This window comes from Astyanax mexicanus, chromosome 7 (assembly GCF_023375975.1).
Source record: "Astyanax mexicanus isolate ESR-SI-001 chromosome 7, AstMex3_surface, whole genome shotgun sequence".
NCBI classification, from domain to species: Eukaryota; Metazoa; Chordata; class Actinopteri; order Characiformes; family Acestrorhamphidae; genus Astyanax; species Astyanax mexicanus.
In genome coordinates this window covers 14447826-14467947 of record NC_064414.1, presented here as the reverse complement: position 1 = coordinate 14467947, position 20122 = coordinate 14447826, and the positions used below count along the sequence as shown (strand labels likewise).

Below are 20122 nucleotides of genomic sequence, written 5' to 3'. Positions count from 1 at the left end.
TTAAGACTCTTTGCCCCGTTTTTCTGTGCTAGAAATGCGCACCCTCTCCGCTTTTAGACTCTTTGGCACGTTTTTCTGCGCTAGAAATGCGCACTCTCTCCGCTTTTAGACTCTTTGCCACGTTTTTCTGTGCTAGAAATGCACACTCTCTCCGCTTTAAGATTCTTTGGCCCGTTTTTCTGTGCTAGAAATGCGCTCCCTCTCCGCTTTTAGACTCTTTGGCACGTTTGTCTGCGCTAGAACAGCGCTCCCTCTCCGCTTTTAGACTCTTTTGCCCCGTTTTTCTGTGCTAGATAAGCACACTCTCTCCGCTTTTAGACTCTTTGCCCCGTTTTTCTGTGCTAGAAATGCACACTCTCTCTGCTTTTAGACTCTTTTGCCCTGTTTTTCTGTGCTAGAAATGCGCACTCTCTCCGCTTTTAGACTCTTTGCCCCATTTTTCTGTGCTAGAAATGCGCTCCCTTTCCGCTTTAAGACTCTTTGGCACGTTTGTCTGCGCTAGAACAGCGCACCCTCCGCCTTTAGACTCTTTTGCCCCGTTTTTATGTGTTAGAAATGCACACCCTCTCCGCTTTTAGACTCTTTGGCACGTTTTTCTGCGCTGGAACAGTGTCCCCTCTCCGCCTTTAGACTCTTTTGCCCAGTTTTTCTGCGCTAGAAATGCGCACTCTCTCTGCTTTTAGACTCTTTTGCCCCGTTTTTCTGCGCTATAAATGCACTCCCTCTCCGCCTTTAGAATCTTTTGCGCCGTTTTTCTGCGCTAGAAATGCGCACCCTATCCGCTTTTAGACTCTTTGCCCCGTTTTTCTGCGCTAGAAATGCGCATTCTATCCGCTTTTAGACTCTTTTGCCCCGTTTTTCTGTGCTAGAAATGTGCACCCTATCCGCTTTTAGACTCTTTGGCCCGTTTTTCTGTGCTAGAAATGCACACTCTCTCCGCTTTAAGACTCTTTGGCCCGTTTTTCTGTGCTAGAAATGCACACTCTCTCCGCTTTAAGACTCTTTTGCCCCGTTTTTCTGTGCTAGAAATGCGCACTCTCTCCACTTTTACACTCTTTGCCCCATTTTTCTGTGCTAGAAATGCGCTCCCTCTCCGCTTTAAGACTCTTTGGCACGTTTGTCTGCGCTAGAACAGCGCACTCTCTCCGCTTTTAGACTCTTTGCCGCGTTTTTCTGTGCTAGAAATGCACACTCTCTCTGCTTTTAGACTCTTTTGCCCCGTTTTTCTGTGCTAGAAATGCGCACTCTCTCTGCTTTTAGACTCTTTTGCCCCGTTTTTCTGCGCTATAAATGCACTCCCTCTCCGCCTTTAGACTCTTTTGCGCCGTTTTTCTGCGCTAGAAATGCGCACCCTATCCGCTTTTAGACTCTTTGCCCCGTTTTTCTGCGCTAGAAATGCGCATTATATCCGCTTTTAGACTCTTTTGCCCCGTTTTTCTGTGCTAGAAATGTGCACCCTATCCGCTTTTAGACTCTTTGGCCCGTTTTTCTGTGCTAGAAATGCACACTCTCTCCGCTTTAAGACTCTTTGGCCCGTTTTTCTGTGCTAGAAATGCACACTCTCTCCACTTTTAGACTCTTTGCCCCATTTTTCTGTGCTAGAAATGCGCTCCCTCTCCGCTTTTAGACTCTTTGGCACGTTTGTCTGTGCTAGAACAGCGCACCCTCTCCGCCTTTAGACTCTTTTGCCCAGTTTTTCTGCGCTAGAAATGCGAACTCTCTCTGCTTTTAGACTCTTTTGCCCCGTTTTTCTGCGCTAGAAATGCACTCCCTCTCCGCCTTTAGACTCTTTTGCCCAGTTTTTCTGCGCTAGAAATGCGCACCCTATCCGCTTTTAGACTCTTTGGCCCGTTTTTCTGTGCTAGAAATGCACACTCTCTCTGCCTTTAGACTCTTTTGCCCCGTTTTTCTGTGCTAGAAATGCACACTCTCTCCGCTTTAAGACTCTTTGGCACGTTTGTCTGCGCTAGAACAGCGCACCCTCTCCGCCTTTAGACTCTTTTGCCCAGTTTTTATGTGCTAGAAATGCACACCCTCTCCGCTTTTAGACTCTTTGCCTCGTTTTTCTGTGCTAGAAATGCGCTCCCTCTCCGCTTTTAGACTCTTTGGCACGTTTGTCTGCGCTAGAACAGCGCAACCTCTCCGCCTTTAGACTATTTTGCCCCGTTTTTCTGTGCTAGAAATGTGCACCCTATTCGCTTTTAGACTCTTTGGCCCGTTTTTCTGTGCTAGAAATGCGCTCCCTCTCCGCCTTTAGACTCTTTTGCCCAGTTTTTCTGCGCTAGAAATGCGCACTCTCTCTGCTTTTAGACTCTTTTGCCCCTTTTTTCTGCGCTAGAAATGCACTCCCTCTCCGCCTTTAGACTCTTTTGCCCCGTTTTTCTGCGCTAGAAATGCGCACCCTATCCGCTTTTAGACTCTTTTGCCCCGTTTTTCTTTGCTAGAAATGCGCTCCCTCTCCGCCTATAGACTCTTTTGCCCAGTTTTTCTGCGCTAGAAATGCGCACTCTCTCTGCTTTTAGACTCTTTTGCCCCGTTTTTCTGTGCTAGAAATGCGCTCCCTCTCCGCCTTTAGACTCTTTTGCCCAGTTTTTCTGCGCTAGAAATGCACTCCCTCTCCGCCTTTAGACTCTTTTGCCCCGTTTTTCTGCGCTAGAAATGCGCACCCTATCCGCTTTTAGACTCTTTTGCCCCGTTTTTCTGTGCTAGAAATGCGCTCCCTCTCCGCCTATAGACTCTTTTGCCCAGTTTTTCTGCGCTAGAAATGCGCACTCTTTCTGCTTTTAGACTCTTTTGCCCCTTTTTTCTGCGCTAGAAATGCACTCCCTCTCTGCCTTTAGACTCTTTTGCCCCATTTTTCTGCGCTAGAAATGCGCACCCTATCCGCTTTTAGACTCTTTGCCCCGTTTTTCTGTGCTAGACATGCGCACCCTATCCGCTTTTAGACTCTTTTGCCCCGTTTTTCTGTGCTAGAAATGCACACTCTCTCCGCTTTAAGACTCTTTGCCCCGTTTTCCTGTGCTAGAAATGCGCACCCTCTCCTCTTTTAGACTCTTTGGCATGTTTGTCTGCGCTAGAAATGCGCACTCTCTCCGCTTTTAGACTCTTTGCCGCGTTTTTCTGTGCTTGAAATGCACACTCTCTCTGCTTTTAGACTCTTTTGCCCCGTTTTTCTGTGCTAGAAATGCGCACTCTCTCCACTTTTAGACTCTTTGCCCCATTTTTCTTTGCTAGAAATGCGCTCCCTCTCCGCTTTAAGACTCTTTGGCACGTTTGTCTGCGCTAGAACAGCGCACCCTCTCCGCCTTTAGACTCTTTTGCCCAGTTTTTCTGTGCTAGAAATGCACACTCTCTCTGCTTTAAGACTCTTTGCCCAGTTTTTCTGCGCTAGAAATGCACACCCTCTCCGCTTTTAGACTCTTTGGCACATTTATCTGCGCTAGAACAGCGCACCCTCTCCGCCTTTAGACTCTTTTGCCCCGTTATTCTGCGCTAGAAATGCGCATTCTATCCGCTTTTAGACTCTTTTGCCCAGTTTTTCTGCGCTAGAAATGCGCACTCTCTCTGCTTTTAGACTCTTTTGCCCCGTTGTTCTGCGCTAGAAATGCACTCCCTCTCTGCCTTTAGACTCTTTTGCCCCGTTTTTCTGCGCTAGAAATGCGCACGCTATCCGCTTTTAGACTCTTTTGCCCCATTTTTCTGTGCTAGAAATGCGCACCCTATCCACTTTTAGACTCTTTTGCCCCGTTTTTCTGTGCTAGAAATGCGCACCCTATCCGCTTTTAGACTCTTTTGCCCCGTTTTTCTGTGCTAGAAATGCACACTTTCTCCGCTTTAAGACTCTTTGCCCCGTTTTTCTGCGCTAGAAATGCGCACTCTCTCTGCTTTTAGACTCTTTTGCCCCGTTTTTCTGCCCTAGAAATGCGCACCCTATCCGCTTTTAGACTCTTTTGCCCCGTGTTTCTGTGTTAGAAATGCGCACCCTATCCGCTTTTAGACTCTTTTGCCCCGTGTTTCTGTGCTAGAAATGCGCACCCTATCCGCTTTTAGACTCTTTTGTCCCGTTTTTCTGTGCTAGAAATGCACACTCTCTCCGCTTTAAGACTCTTTGCCCCGTTTTTCTGTGCTAGAAATGCGCACCCTCTCCGCTTTTAGACTCTTTGGCACATTTGTCTGCGCTAGAAATGCGCACTCTCTGCGCTTTTAGACTCTTTGCCCCGTTTTTCTGTGCTAGAAATGCACACTCTCTCTGCTTTTAGACTCTTTTGCCCCGTTTTTCTGCGCTAGAAATGTGCACCCTATCCGCTATTAGACTCTTTTGCCCCGTTTTTCTGTGCTAGATATGCACAATCTCTCCGCTTTAAGACTCTTTGGCTCGTTTGTCTGCGCTAGAACAGCGCACCCTCTCCGCCTTTAGACTCTTTTGCCCAGTTTTTATGTGCTAGAAATGCACACCCTCTCCGCTTTTAGACTCTTTGCCCCGTTTTTCTGTGCAAGAAATGCGCTCCCTCTCCGCTTTTAGACTCTTTGGCACGTATGTCTGCGCTAGAACAGCGCACCCTCTCCGCCTTTAGACTCTTGCCCCGTTTTTCTGCGCTAGAAATGCGCATTCTATCCGCTTTTAGACTCTTTTGCCCCGTTTTTCTGTGCTAGAAATGTGCACCCTATCCGCTTTTAGACTCTTTGGCCCGTTTTTCTGTGCTAGAAATGCGCACTCTCTCCGCTTTAAGACTCTTTGGCCCGTTTTTTTGTGCTAGAAATGCGCTCCCTCTCTGCCTTTAGACTCTTTTGCCCCGTTTTTCTGCGCTAGAAATGCACTCCCTCTCCGCCTTTAGACTCTTTTGCCCCGTTTTTCTGCGCTAGAAATGCTCACCCTATCCACTTTTAGACTCTTTTGCCCAGTTTTTCTGTGCTAGAAATGCGCACCCTATCCGCTTTTAGACTCTTTTGCCCAGTTTTTCTGTGCTAGAAATGCACACTCTCTCTGCTTTTAGACTCTTTTGCCCCGTTTTTCTGCTCTAGAAATGCACTCCCTCTCCACCTTTAGACTCTTTGGCCCGTTTTTCTGTGCTAGAAATGCGCACCCTATCTGCTTTTAGACTCTTTTGCCCAGTTTTTCTGTGCTAGAAATGCACATTCTCTCTGCTTTTAGACTCTTTTGCCCCGTTTTTCTGCTCTAGAAATGCACTCCCTCTCCACCTTTAGACTCTTTTGCCCCGTTTTTCTGCGCTAGAAATGCACACCCTCTCCGCTTCTAGACTCTTTGGCACATTTGTCTGCGCTAGAACAGCGCACCCTCTCCGCCTTTAGACTCTTTTGCCCCATTTTTCTGCGCTAGAAATGCGCATTCTATCCGCTTTTAGACTCTTTTGCCCCGTTTTTCTGTGCTAGAAATGTGCACCCTATCCGCTTTTAGACTCTTTGGCCCGTTTTTCTGTGCTAGAAATGCACACTCTCTCCGCTTTAAGACTCTTTGGCCCGTTTTTCTGTGCTAGAAATGCGCTCCCTCTCCGCCTTTAGACTCTTTTGCCCAGTTTTTCTGCGCTAGAAATGCGCACTCTCTCTGCTTTTAGACTCTTTTGCCCCGTTTTTCTGCTCTAGAAATGCACTCCCTCTCCACCTTTAGACTCTTTTGCCCCGTTTTTCTGCGCTAGAAATGCACACCCTCTCCGCTTTTAGACTCTTTGGCACATTTGTCTGCGCTAGAACAGCGCACCCTCTCCGCCTTTAGACTCTTTTGCCCCATTTTTCTGTGCTAGAAATGCACACTCTCTCTGCTTTTAGACTCTTTTGCCCCGTTTTTCTGCGCTAGAAATGTGCACCCTATCCGCTATTAGACTCTTTTGCCCCGTTTTTCTGTGCTAGATATGCACAATCTCTCCGCTTTAAGACTCTTTGGCACGTTTGTCTGCGCTAGAACAGCGCACCCTCTCCGCCTTTAGACTCTTTTGCCCAGTTTTTATGTGCTAGAAATGCACACCCTCTCCGCTTTTAGACTCTTTGCCCCGTTTTTCTGTGCAAGAAATGCGCTCCCTCTCCGCTTTTAGACTCTTTGGCACGCATGTCTGCGCTAGAACAGCGCACCCTCTCCGCCTTTAGACTCTTGCCCCGTTTTTCTGCGCTAGAAATGCGCATTCTATCCGCTTTTAGACTCTTTTGCCCCGTTTTTCTGTGCTAGAAATGCGCACTCTCTCCGCTTTAAGACTCTTTGGCCCGTTTTTTTGTGCTAGAAATGCGCTCCCTCTCCGCCTTTAGACTCTTTTGCCCCGTTTTTCTGCGCTAGAAATGCACTCCCTCTCCGCCTTTAGACTCTTTTGCCCCGTTTTTCTGCGCTAGAAATGCTCACCCTATCCACTTTTAGACTCTTTTGCCCAGTTTTTCTGTGCTAGAAATGCGCACCCTATCCGCTTTTAGACTCTTTTGCCCAGTTTTTCTGTGCTAGAAATGCACACTCTCTCTGCTTTTAGACTCTTTTGCCCCGTTTTTCTGCTCTAGAAATGCACTCCCTCTCCACCTTTAGACTCTTTGGCCCGTTTTTCTGTGCTAGAAATGCGCACCCTATCTGCTTTTAGACTCTTTTGCCCAGTTTTTCTGTGCTAGAAATGCACATTCTCTCTGCTTTTAGACTCTTTTGCCCCGTTTTTCTGCTCTAGAAATGCACTCCCTCTCCACCTTTAGACTCTTTTGCCCCGTTTTTCTGCGCTAGAAATGCACACCCTCTCCGCTTCTAGACTCTTTGGCACATTTGTCTGCGCTAGAACAGCGCACCCTCTCCGCCTTTAGACTCTTTTGCCCCATTTTTCTGCGCTAGAAATGCGCATTCTATCCGCTTTTAGACTCTTTTGCCCCGTTTTTCTGTGCTAGAAATGTGCACCCTATCCGCTTTTAGACTCTTTGGCCCGTTTTTCTGTGCTAGAAATGCACACTCTCTCCGCTTTAAGACTCTTTGGCCCGTTTTTCTGTGCTAGAAATGCGCTCCCTCTCCGCCTTTAGACTCTTTTGCCCAGTTTTTCTGCGCTAGAAATGCGCACTCTCTCTGCTTTTAGACTCTTTTGCCCCGTTTTTCTGCTCTAGAAATGCACTCCCTCTCCACCTTTAGACTCTTTTGCCCCGTTTTTCTGCGCTAGAAATGCACACCCTCTCCGCTTTTAGACTCTTTGGCACATTTGTCTGCGCTAGAACAGCGCACCCTCTCCGCCTTTAGACTCTTTTGCCCCATTTTTCTGTGCTAGAAATGCACACTCTCTCTGCTTTTAGACTCTTTTGCCCCGTTTTTCTGCGCTAGAAATGTGCACCCTATCCGCTATTAGACTCTTTTGCCCCGTTTTTCTGTGCTAGATATGCACAATCTCTCCGCTTTAAGACTCTTTGGCACGTTTGTCTGCGCTAGAACAGCGCACCCTCTCCGCCTTTAGACTCTTTTGCCCAGTTTTTATGTGCTAGAAATGCACACCCTCTCCGCTTTTAGACTCTTTGCCCCGTTTTTCTGTGCAAGAAATGCGCTCCCTCTCCGCTTTTAGACTCTTTGGCACGCATGTCTGCGCTAGAACAGCGCACCCTCTCCGCCTTTAGACTCTTGCCCCGTTTTTCTGCGCTAGAAATGCGCATTCTATCCGCTTTTAGACTCTTTTGCCCCGTTTTTCTGTGCTAGAAATGCGCACTCTCTCCGCTTTAAGACTCTTTGGCCCGTTTTTTTGTGCTAGAAATGCGCTCCCTCTCCGCCTTTAGACTCTTTTGCCCCGTTTTTCTGCGCTAGAAATGCACTCCCTCTCCGCCTTTAGACTCTTTTGCCCCGTTTTTCTGCGCTAGAAATGCTCACCCTATCCACTTTTAGACTCTTTTGCCCAGTTTTTCTGTGCTAGAAATGCGCACCCTATCCGCTTTTAGACTCTTTTGCCCAGTTTTTCTGTGCTAGAAATGCACACTCTCTCTGCTTTTAGACTCTTTTGCCCCGTTTTTCTGCTCTAGAAATGCACTCCCTCTCCACCTTTAGACTCTTTGGCCCGTTTTTCTGTGCTAGAAATGCGCACCCTATCTGCTTTTAGACTCTTTTGCCCAGTTTTTCTGTGCTAGAAATGCACATTCTCTCTGCTTTTAGACTCTTTTGCCCCATTTTTCTGCTCTAGAAATGCACTCCCTCTCCACCTTTAGACTCTTTTGCCCCGTTTTTCTGCGCTAGAAATGCACACCCTCTCCGCTTCTAGACTCTTTGGCACATTTGTCTGCGCTAGAACAGCGCACCCTCTCCGCCTTTAGACTCTTTTGCCCCATTTTTCTGCGCTAGAAATGCGCATTCTATCCGCTTTTAGACTCTTTTGCCCCGTTTTTCTGTGCTAGAAATGTGCACCCTATCCGCTTTTAGACTCTTTGGCCCGTTTTTCTGTGCTAGAAATGCACACTCTCTCCGCTTTAAGACTCTTTGGCCCGTTTTTCTGTGCTAGAAATGCGCTCCCTCTCCGCCTTTAGACTCTTTTGCCCAGTTTTTCTGCGCTAGAAATGCGCACTCTCTCTGCTTTTAGACTCTTTTGCCCCGTTTTTCTGCTCTAGAAATGCACTCCCTCTCCACCTTTAGACTCTTTTGCCCCGTTTTTCTGCGCTAGAAATGCACACCCTCTCCGCTTTTAGACTCTTTGGCACATTTGTCTGCGCTAGAACAGCGCACCCTCTCCGCCTTTAGACTCTTTTGCCCCATTTTTCTGCGCTAGAAATGCGCCTTCTATCCGCTTTTAGACTCTTTTGCCCCGTTTTTCTGTGCTAGAAATGTGCACCCTATCCGCTTTTAGACTCTTTGGCCCGTTTTTCTGTGCTAGAAATGCACACTCTCTCCGCTTTAAGACTCTTTGGCCCGTTTTTCTGTGCTAGAAATGCGCTCCCTCTCCGCCTTTAGACTCTTTTGCCCAGTTTTTCTGCGCTAGAAATGCGCACTCTCTCTGCTTTTAGACTCTTTTGCCCCGTTTTTCTGCGCTAGAAATGCGCACCCTATCCGCTTTTAGACTCTTTTGCCCCATTTTTCTGTGCTAGAAATGCGCACTCTCTCCGCTTTAAGACTCTTTGCCACGTTTTTCTGTGCTAGAAATGCGCACTCTCTCTGCTTTTAGACTCTTTTGCCCCGTTTTTCTGCTCTAGAAATGCACTCCCTCTCCACCTTTAGACTCTTTTGCCCCGTTTTTCTGCGCTAGAAATGCGCACCCTATCCGCTTTTAGACTATTTGCCCCGTTTTTCTGCGCTAGAAATGCACTCCCTCTCCGCTTTAAGACTCTTTGCCCCGTTTTTCTGCGCTAGAAATGCGCACCCTCTCCGTTTTTAGACTCTTTGCCCCGTTTTTCTGCGCTAGAAATGCTCACCCTCTCCGCACCCTTAGACTCTTTGGCACGTTTCTGACACCTAGCGTTCAAACTTTGAATCTCACATTATAAAAACCTGCTTAACAGCGGGCGAACTTTCATTTTATTTCTAAAATACCTCGCAGGCCGCTCCAAAAAAGGAAACGGGCCGCATACGGCCTGCGGGCCGTAGTTTGGACACCCCTGATCTAGAGACAGTTTTGTTGGCACCAGTCTACAAAGTCCTGTACCAGATCTATGTATCCTCAATCATTCCAATATGGATTGAGGCAGACGACTTCAGCCCATGTTGATTTCTCAAGTAAAATGTAGCTTCTTAGTGCCATCTTGTGGTACAACACCGTATGTCTTATAAACATTTACGTTTCCTTACATTTTATGATTACTACCACTCCTGTTATTTAGATCCTTCAAATAATATAAATACTGATACAGTAGCTGGCCAAATATTTAAGAGCTGATAAACTAAGAAAGTCTTGAAATATAGCAGAATGACCCTATTAGCTACCATTTACAGCAGGAGAGGATTATGGGTACAAGAATTATGCTGATAAACTGTGTGTCTATTACTATTTCTCCCAGTAACAATACTCTCTCTCTATACCTCTTTATCTCTGACAACACAGGGGGGAACATATTTAACCAGAACCTAAGAAAAGTGGTTCCCCCTCTGTTTATTACTGCTGGAGAGGATTATGGGTACAATAATTATGCTGATAAACTGTGTGTCTATTACTATTTCTCCCAGTAACAATATTCTCTTTCTATACCTCTTTATCTCTGAGAACACAGGGGGGAACATTTCTCCAGAACCTAAGAAAAGTGGTTCCCCCTAGAGGATTTAATATAAAGTAATCATGCTGATAAACTATATATCTAGTACAGTTTCACATAGTAACTTTACTTTATATATGTACCCCATTTACACTGAGAACACAGGGAACACATTTAACCAGAGTCTGGGAAAAGTGGTTCCCTTATAGTTTAATAAAGCTGGAGTGTATAAAAGGAACATTATTGATGCTGAAAAACTATATATAGATTACCATTTCACTCAGCAAATTTAATACTATCTGCATCACCTTTACACTGAGAATACAAGGGGAACACATTTTACCAGAGCCCCAGAAAAATGTTTTATTCTTTATTCTTGGTTCATTCAGTTTTTTTGTTGTTGCACTGATCCTTTTTGAAGTATGTATTCAACCCAGGCAAAATTAAAAGCAATAGATAGTAATAGATTACACTTGTTATAAAATGAATGCACTTTTATGTAAGTTCATCAGTTCAATAATTCTCTAATAATACTCTACCAGCTTCCTTGTTTTAACATTAAATATGAGAGTGTATGGAGGAACAGATTTGCTCTGTGCCTTTAAAAAGTTTTGGACCAAAAGGATAATTTTACTGTGATACAAACTATGTTCTGTAATAATTAGCATTTTGCCTTTCTCACATTTCCTGCTTCCGGAAATATGACGTTGAGCAATGCAGTGGTCTCGCGCTTCCGGTTTTAGATTTGCAATGACCGAATCCTCTCGCCGGTGTTACTGCAGCGTTCCTGCTTGCTCTAACTCGAAACAGAGACACCCCTACCTCAGTTTTCATGATTTTCCCAAAGACGAAGGCTTGCGAAAGTCCTGGGTGAGATTAATAAGGAGGGACGAGGGTCTGTTTTTTAATATACTCCGCGGGAGCACCCACGTATGTAGCCTGCACTTTGACAGTGCAGACATTTACGTTTCAAAAAGTGGCAGAAAACGCTTAAAACCTGGAGCTTTGCCTCGCCGTTTTGCCTGGAACAACTGGGGAAAGGACCAGACATCTCGGGAGTCCGCCTTCGATCGCGCTAGAGCTCGTCTTGGAGTTGACGTTCGTGCAGAGAATGTTGCTACTCAGGCTAACCATACAGCCGATGAAGCTAACCAAGTTTCAGCTGTGGATGAAGAGGACGAGCTATAACCTACAACAGACCATAACTACTGTGCGTGCTCTCATCCTTCAGGTATGTATGCAATTACAACGATTGGTAATACATCAATATATAAGGCTCTAAATAAACACAAAATACATGACATTAGTTTTACAACCATGTTTACCATGCATTATGAGCATCATAAACTGTTTTATATGTTGTACGTGTGGGTTGAACTATCATATATGTTGTAAATGTATTTCATTCAAGAGAATGACTTTACTCTAAACGTACATGTTATACTACATTATAAATAACTAGAGGTTCTTATAATATTTAGATAAGTATAATTACAAGTGGTTAACATAAGTAAAGCATGGTTATATCAGGCAGATGCGCTTATCATAATGCACCGTGCAAGCTGGGACTGAGATTACTGTATTATTATTGTACATTAATGTATGGCATTACAAACACAGCTTTTGATGCATGATGAATCACAGTTCAAAAAGCAAAGCTAAACATTGTATTTGTGTTTTGCATTTTTTTTTACGAATATTTATAGCTGTGTGTATAATGCTTCAACATGTTATTAATGCACTCAACATGACATTCACAGAAACTGTTACCCAATGTTCTAATTCATCAGTATTTTTGTTATTAACTTATCTTGAATTTAATATAGGTATAAAGTACTGATCCAGTATAGCATAGTCAAACCATAGTAACAGAAGAAATACCTTTGATTACCACTAAAACTATAATAAGCTTGAACACAGGCCCTGATGAAGTTAAATGAATGAGGAATTTAGTTATTTTGTAACAGGTAAAGTCATTATCTAGCTATGGTCCTGCCTTATTCCTACTCTATTGTTTTTTTTTAATTGTTTTTCATTCTTCCTGCTCCAACACACCCAATTCAAACAACAAAGCCCTTATTCAAATGTGCTGTGAAAAATTGCTAAATGTCTATTTAAAGATAAAACACCTTGACTTTTTCTAATGCATTTGTCTGTACTTCAGGTGACTCTGCTGCTGAAAGGATCAGAGAATTGGAAGCCAGGGTCAGAGAATTAGAATCTCAACTCCAGGACATGTCTGCCACAACACTGCAAATCAACAGATATTGTTCAACTGATGAAGAGTTCAGATTTTACACACGGTTTACATCAGAGAAAGTCTTTTTGATTTTCTGGGATTCTGTCACCCCCTCAGCATCAAGGTTAGTCTACTGGAGTAAGGCACAGAGGGTTGAGGATGTCATGGAAATTGAGAAACCAAGTCCAAACCGGAGACTAGCACTTGTGGATGAATTCTTCATGTACTGCTGCCGTGTTGCTGTTGGCCTAAAGAAAAGGTCTTAGCCGACATCTTTGGAGTCAGCACTGCAACTGTAAACAGAGTAATAACATGGGCCAACTATTTGTACCTTGTCTTAGGATCAATGCCAATCTGGATGTCGAGGGAGCAAGTTCAAGCAACAATGCCGTTACACGGTACTGTTTAAACGTGAGGGTGATTCTGGACTGTACCGAAGTCAGATGTGAAACACAATCATCTCTTACTCTCCAGTCTGAAACATTTTCAGCATACAAAAATCACACCACTTTCAAAGCATTGATAGGTGTGGCCCCATGTGGTGTGATCACATTTGTTTCAAAGCTTTTCACAGGCTCAATATCTGACCAAGAAATTACAAGGCAGTCTGGAATTCTCACATTACTGGAGCCAGGAGATGCATGCATGGCAGACAAGGGCTTCATTATTGACCAGATGCTGTCTGAGGTTGGTGCAAGTCTCATTATCCCCCCTTTCAAACGAGGTACCTGCTTCAGCAAAGAGGAAACAGAAAAAACACAAGCAATAGCTCGTCTCCGGATCCTGGTGGAGAGAGCTATCAGGAGAGTCAAGGAATACCACATTTGGGACACAACCATTCCTCTGACCCTCTCAGGCTCAGTCAATCAGCTATGGACTAACTGCTGTTTAATGACAAATTACCAAGGACCGTTAGATGTAAAGAGCAATTTACCAGTTTAAAACTCAGACACAATTGCATGTTTATATTTTTAATAATAATAAAAAAATAATAATAAATGTTTTTTTCCCTATACAATTAGTTTGCATTCATTATGTAAAACAGGGTATTCCTAAGTTATGAAAAGAGCAATACAATTTACATAAAAATACAATTACACACATTAAACACATTAAGATACATTACAAGAAAAAGGTCCCTAAAGTTAACAGATATTTGTATATTACACTACATGCTGTGAATAAGTTTTACAGTACTGAAAAAAATATTGCAACTGTAGATTTACCAGCCATTTAGTTCATATTCAAGTAGGAATTCATATAGGTGTTTAAATAGAAGAGGTCAAGCTTTTCCTTCATTTCTGCAAGTAGGGAATCATCTCGCCAAACTCTCTCAACAGTAAGGTCACTTTTGGTAGATGTGATAAAATCACACCAAGCTAAGCCAGTTATGGCCATCTGGCCTTGGACCTGCAAGAAATACTTGTCGGTCCTTTTTAATTTGGCTTGACCACTAATGAACTTAATGTGTGTAGCATCTGTTATGTTCTCAACATTTGGGCATTTTACTTCAGCAAGCCCAAATGGAGGATCTGCTGTAGGATCATACACCTTGGCATCGGGGCTGGCACCAAGGTAAGGTGTATCAGGGTGTATAACAAATCCACAAGGGGACACATTTACATTACACAGGTCACTGTATTGCTGCAAGACCTCTGGCTCAAGGTCAATACCCCTCTTCATGGCAGGTGTTTGCCGCACCCCCTTAAGGATCCTGGCTGCTAAAGCCTGACTAGATGACTCCCCCTGTACTTTAAATACTTCACCAAATCTACTGGAGGTCAGTCGTGGCTGACGCACTTGCTTCCACAATGGACTCTCTGACTGCTCTCTTGTGTTTTTTTCAATGACACTTAATAGTTCAGTTGTGACCTCCAAACTTTCCAAATGATAAAATTGATGACTATTGGGAACAAAATGTAACTGCTTTTCTAACTTGTAGCCATTTAGTGGAAGCTGTGGAAACAAGGGGGCTTCTGGATGCTTACTGATTTCTCGTGTTACCACAGGTGGACACTGATAGGAAAGAACTGAACCATGGGGGACTAGTCCAAATTTTGAGTCCACTAATGTCATGTTGGTAAGGCCACACAAGATCTTACAAATTCCTGGTTGTGGTCTGAGGTCTCTTAGGCAGTCTCCAGCAGATAACACTGCAGGATCAGGGTGGGGTCCTAAACAGATACAAATGTGAGATAACTATGATTTCCATACTTCCAAAACAGCCTATTACAATCTCTCAAAGGATACTTACCTGGGTAGGCTCGGTAGAGCGTGGATTTGACACAACTTCGCCCTGATGCCCTTGGTTTTCGCACCACAAATTCATCAATGGGTTCTGGACGAATTCCCTGTGAGAAATGCACAAACAACCACACAGGTGAGGCAGAGCTTAAAGGAGAAAATCGGGTGTTAAATTGACCTTGGGTGTAGTAAAACATGGTAAAAAGTACTTACCTTTGTTGAATAGCACACCTCCCCTCTCCCACAGCTTTCTGCAGTACAGTAATTTTGTGTTTTTTCCCCAACACGTTATACACTCATATGACATTTAGAAAGAGGCATTATAACCACCAATTTTTACACGGTTCGGTTTGTTACAAACAGCAGATAAGGATGCAGGAGACTGTCACACATCACAAATACCTGCTTTCATGCTGAAATACTTTGTATCATGTTCTTTAACAAGGACAGATATGGCATACTAAAATGTATAAATGAATGAATGTTTTTATAATTATATTGTGTGTGCATGTATGTATAATACAAAGTATTTCGGCATGAAAGCATTGTAATGTGTGACAGCATCCTGTATCAAAATTGGTAAAGCCTCTTTCTAAATGTCAGAGTGTACACAGTGCTGGGAAAAAAGCATAAAATTACTGTACTGCAGAAAGCTGTGGGAGTGGGGAGGTGGGATATTCAACAAAGGAAAGTACTTTATCATGTTTTACTACATCCAAAGTCAATTTAACACCCGAGTTCTCTTTTTATTTTATTATCACTTTGTGGCCAGACATAGACATCAGTGGTAATGTATGTATTTTGACATTTATGGCATATGCAGGCATTCACATGTCACTGTATAACACATTATGTGAGTAAGTTTAAATAGGCTGATACACTGGTTAAAGCAACAGATGGACTACAGGAGCTGTATATTAGTGTAAAACTACAAACTGTACACTGTGTCATTTAAACTTATGTTGTTCTCACCTGGGTTCTTGGTCTATGCCAAGTTTGAAGAACACTAGTGCATGGCAAAGGTGGTGCCACCGTCTTCACTCCCATTGTGCTGTAGTGTGCAGTTTGAAAAAGCAGTGCAACAACATGGTTACACAAAGCCTTTCCAGCAGCACACGAACAGCAGAAGCCATTTAATGCCACAGGATGAACTGCATGCAGGACAACCTTTAAAAAAATTAGAAAAAAAAAACATTTAAATAACATAATATATATACACAATAAGAATAAATTCATTTTGAAGAAAGGTTCAGAAAAGTATTTTTTAAGTATATACCATAATACTATATTTAAACCCAATAACAAGTCTGTTGATTGAGAGTGTTACAGAGACATTTTTACAGAAACACACTCAGGGAATGACAGCCACATTAGACACTTAATTTTGATACTGAACTTTTCCTGGCTGATCAACATAATTTGTTTTGATAAGAAACCTACACGTTTCATATATTTGGCTGAACCATTCTTTTAAAATGAAAACTAAAAGCTGCAATAAAACCTGCAACAGCAGTGACGCAAATTATATTGTGCAGAAACTTGGACGTCTGAAACCATACCCTATTCTCTAAACAGTGAGCCTACACTGTTGTGCAAATATATTATTTCTCGTCACGAGTATTTGAATCATTTTGCACACTTGAGTCAGCTCACTAGCTAAATTATTGGAACGCTTGATTGGGCAAAGGTGTATAGGAGGTCAGTCACCAATATTTGGGAATATTTTAGGGGTACAGATAAATGCATGACGGTATTTCGAAATAGGGAGTAGGGCATTGTCTCAGACGTCGCATAACACCCTGAACACTTCATAAAACCTGTAGTGTATGGGGCTCTTCTCTCTTTCGCATCGACCGGTAACAGCTTGCCTGCACTACCACTTCATCGTTCACTAAATCTGACACTGCATTGAAAGGGGAGAATACAGTTTATACTGAATTAAAAAATAGGTATTACATTCGCAAATATGAAGTATAGCTGGACTATTATGTACATACCCATGTTTCATATATGAAACATATTTCTGGAGACTAGTAAACATTATTTAAAATAAAAACATCCTCGTTTTAGCTTAGTTTACAGCTAACCTACTTTAGCACGTAGGTGTATTCCTAGTAAGCTAGCTAGCTTAGCACGCTAACTAGTAAGCAATGCTTTCTTCTACTCACTTACCTCTGTAGTTAAAAATAAACTGCTCGAAAAACAGCTTGTAGCCTTTGTCCAGCTTGGATCCTTTAACCTGCGAATGTTCGTTCACTAATCGGACCACGTCCTCTTGACCAAACCTCGGCAGAGTCAGAAGCGAACTTGTAAAGCGATCTCCCGATGCCATGTTTTCACCAGCCGCTGGTGAAAGCCGGAACTCGTCATACCCTGCTTTGAAGAGTGAGGTGTATTTCTGTGCTATGGATGGCCACCACTTCTGGTTTGAGAGGCCTTTAGCCCAGAGAAGTTCATGTGTCCAGCTAAACTATTTTGAGAAGTCCATTTCTATACATGATTGGCATGTCACAAGTGGTTGCAGGTAAACAACATGCCGCTTCTCAAAAGGCCATATTTACATATATGGTAAAGCTGTAAATAGGGCGGTTGAAATCCTTAAGGCATGAGAGCTATTGGAGTGACTGTAAGGGACTATTTAAACGGGTTAGCCTGCAAGACTGGGGGAGAGGGAGAAAAACATGGGACACCGAGAATTGACAAGCTCTCTCCCACACTTTGCTTCTGACTGAAATAAATATTTATTCCGGTTAAGAAGACAGTGTGTACTGAGTTTTATTTCAAGAAACAACAGCCTTCCAAGGACACCCAAAGAGGAGTCTACAAGAAACAAGAAGACACAACAAGAGCACATCCGGTAACCTATTCCGTTGTGATAGTGGCCTATACCTTCATGCATGTTACCTTCATTCTCAATATTTACATTTTAGCCATTCACTTTTTTACCATATTTAATCCAAGTTAAAAAAACATTTATAAATGCTTTTGCCCAGTATTCATGGTATTTTTTGTTGTTGTTTATGGACAAGGAATAACAGTTCTGTATATAGCATACATTACAGCAAACGTAATACAAGAATCCTGACACAGTGTTAAGACATTACTTTTAGACATACATAATATAACCAGACTTATTTAATGTATAATGACTATAATTAATGCCCATGCATTGGATTCAAAAGACACAATAAACACAGTTTAGATAAACAAATGTTTTTATTTGCAATCGCACACTATATTATGCATACTGAACCATAGAGGTGAAAATTATAAAAAAAAATGTATTTATATTAAATTCATCAAAACTATGTACAACAACAAAATATATATATATTCCATATATATATGGAATATATAGCAGAAGCAGGCAGCTGGTATTCTATTGGTAAATGAGTGGCCAGCGCAGTCACCAGAACCCCATTTAGCTGTTGTGGGAGCAGCTTGACCGTATGGTACGCCAGAAGTGCCCATCCAACCAATCCAACTTGTGGGAGCTGCTTCTAGAAGCGTGGGGTGCAATTTCTCCAGCTTACCTCAACAAATTAACAGCTAGAATGCCAAAGGTGTGCAATGCTGTAATTGCTGCAAATGGAGGATTCTTTGATGAAAGCAAAGTTTGATGTAAAAACAATGTTATTTCAAATACAAATCATTATTTCTAACCTTGTCAATGTCTTGACTCTATTTTCTATTAATTTCAAAACGTATGGTGGTGAATAAGTGTGACTTTTCATGGAAAACACAAAATTGTTTGAGTGACCCCAAACTTTTGAACGATAGTGTATATATATATATGTATAATAAATTACCATAAATGATAAAATATATATATATATATATATATATATATATATATATATATATATATATATATATATATATATATATATATATATGTCATTGATGTTTTTACTCTTTTGATTAGTCTAATGGTTATATTAATTTTTTAAAGACTGACACAGATTGAACGCAAAAAGGCAGCAGCCAAGGCTAGAGTTTCTTGAAATTTGCTTGTTTTTCTGGTTCCATGTTTTGTTAAACAATTGCCTTAACTAAGTTTCATTCTCGTTACATTTATTCTCATTACCGTTTTATTGTGTTCTCATTACCGTTATGGAACTAAAATGTTACATTTAAATGTTTCACATCTTATCATAACTTTTCTTCATTTTATTATAGTATATCCCTCACCTGTTGTCCACATGAGTTTTTGATCAAACATATTCTAAAATCATTTCCATTAATTAAAAAATTAAAAGATATTTTACAAATGTTGTATCGGTAATGAGAGTTGCTTAACTATAAATAAATAAATAAAAAAGATCAAAGTAATTGTCAAAGACTGTACTGTTAAGTTGATGGAATATGTTGTGGAAATATGAAATTAATCATCAAAAAATGTTTTGAAGCGTTGATCTAGCTTCGTCATTTACTGTAACGGTAATGAGAATTATTCTGGATCATATCAGATTCAAATGGTAATAAAATTCTATTTTTAAAAAAATATATGAAAAAATAATTAATATAGTAAAATACACATTCAAGGGATCCAAAAACACAGTTTTTTTTGTTGTGGATAAATAACCTAACAATATCAAAATTAACAATCAACTCAAAAACTTTCCACTTGTTGTAGCATGAGAATTAAATGTCATCCATATAAGGCTGATGTGGCTTCAGATTTCAGTTTCAAACAAAAATAGAAATATGTGAGCTTCTACTTCTTAAAGCACATCAACCTTCAGACACAGCAGCTTAGTATGGATAGATTAGGACACCATGAGTTACACAGGTTAAGCATATTCTGTCAATATCAATATGCTTCTGAAGTGCATTAATGGATACTCACAGCAAGAGTCCAGTGGTCTTTATCACACCCAAAATGACTTCATATTGGCTTGGATTACACTAAAATTAATAATAGAACGGAATTGGTTAATAAAAACTACAAACACAGAACATTTTAAAAAGCTTTGCTATTAATTATATAAATTTAATCCCCAGATTTCACATGATTTACTTACAATATGAATCAATGGTAAATCAATAAATACACTTACAGAGTAGGAGATTTAAATAAATCAAGACATTTAAGTTTTATTAAATTACAAACAACCGCACATGCATATATATATAATCATGTTACTTAGGTGCATGGCCCCATTAATTTTTCATTAATTTTGCAGCGTATTGCTGGGCTCTAAATCTCTCTCTCTCTCTCTCTCTCTCTCTCTCTCTCTCTCTCTCTCTCTGTCTCTCTCTTACACATACACCAACATTTTTAAATCAATTCAATTCAAGTTTCAAATTAGTTAATTTTACCTTTCTTAAGATTTGGTATGATCCTTGCCATAATTTGGTCATTCCAAAACTGTCAATATAGTAGGCCTCCCCCTCAGACCGTTGATTATGTTGCCTGACCATTGCAAATATGTATGCATTTATAACCTGCAAAGACAAAAACAGACTATGTACACTACTCAAAAAAATAAAGGGAACACTCAAATAACACAATATAAC

The 20122-nt window shown here is 41.7% G+C and overlaps 1 protein-coding gene and 1 long non-coding RNA gene across 2 annotated transcripts; one reads left to right on the top strand and one right to left on the bottom strand.

The window, feature by feature from the left end:
- The first annotated feature begins 9594 nt into the window (after window positions 1–9594).
- Window positions 9595–13270, top strand: LOC111196135 (uncharacterized). Its single transcript, XR_002651998.2, has 2 exons — window positions 9595–11350; window positions 12284–13270. It is a non-coding gene; the product is annotated as an uncharacterized LOC111196135 (long non-coding RNA).
- Window positions 13271–13347: 77 nt separating this feature from the next.
- LOC111196134 (uncharacterized) lies at window positions 13348–16982 on the bottom strand. Its single transcript, XM_049481305.1, has 4 exons — window positions 16775–16982; window positions 15575–15769; window positions 14613–14709; window positions 13348–14532 (listed from the first exon to the last, which is right to left on the bottom strand). Exons 2-4 carry the CDS (start codon window positions 15647–15649, stop codon window positions 13592–13594), a joined length of 1113 nt encoding a protein of 370 aa, XP_049337262.1. The 5' UTR covers window positions 15650–15769; window positions 16775–16982; the 3' UTR covers window positions 13348–13591.
- Between the last annotated feature and the right edge of the window lie 3140 nt (window positions 16983–20122).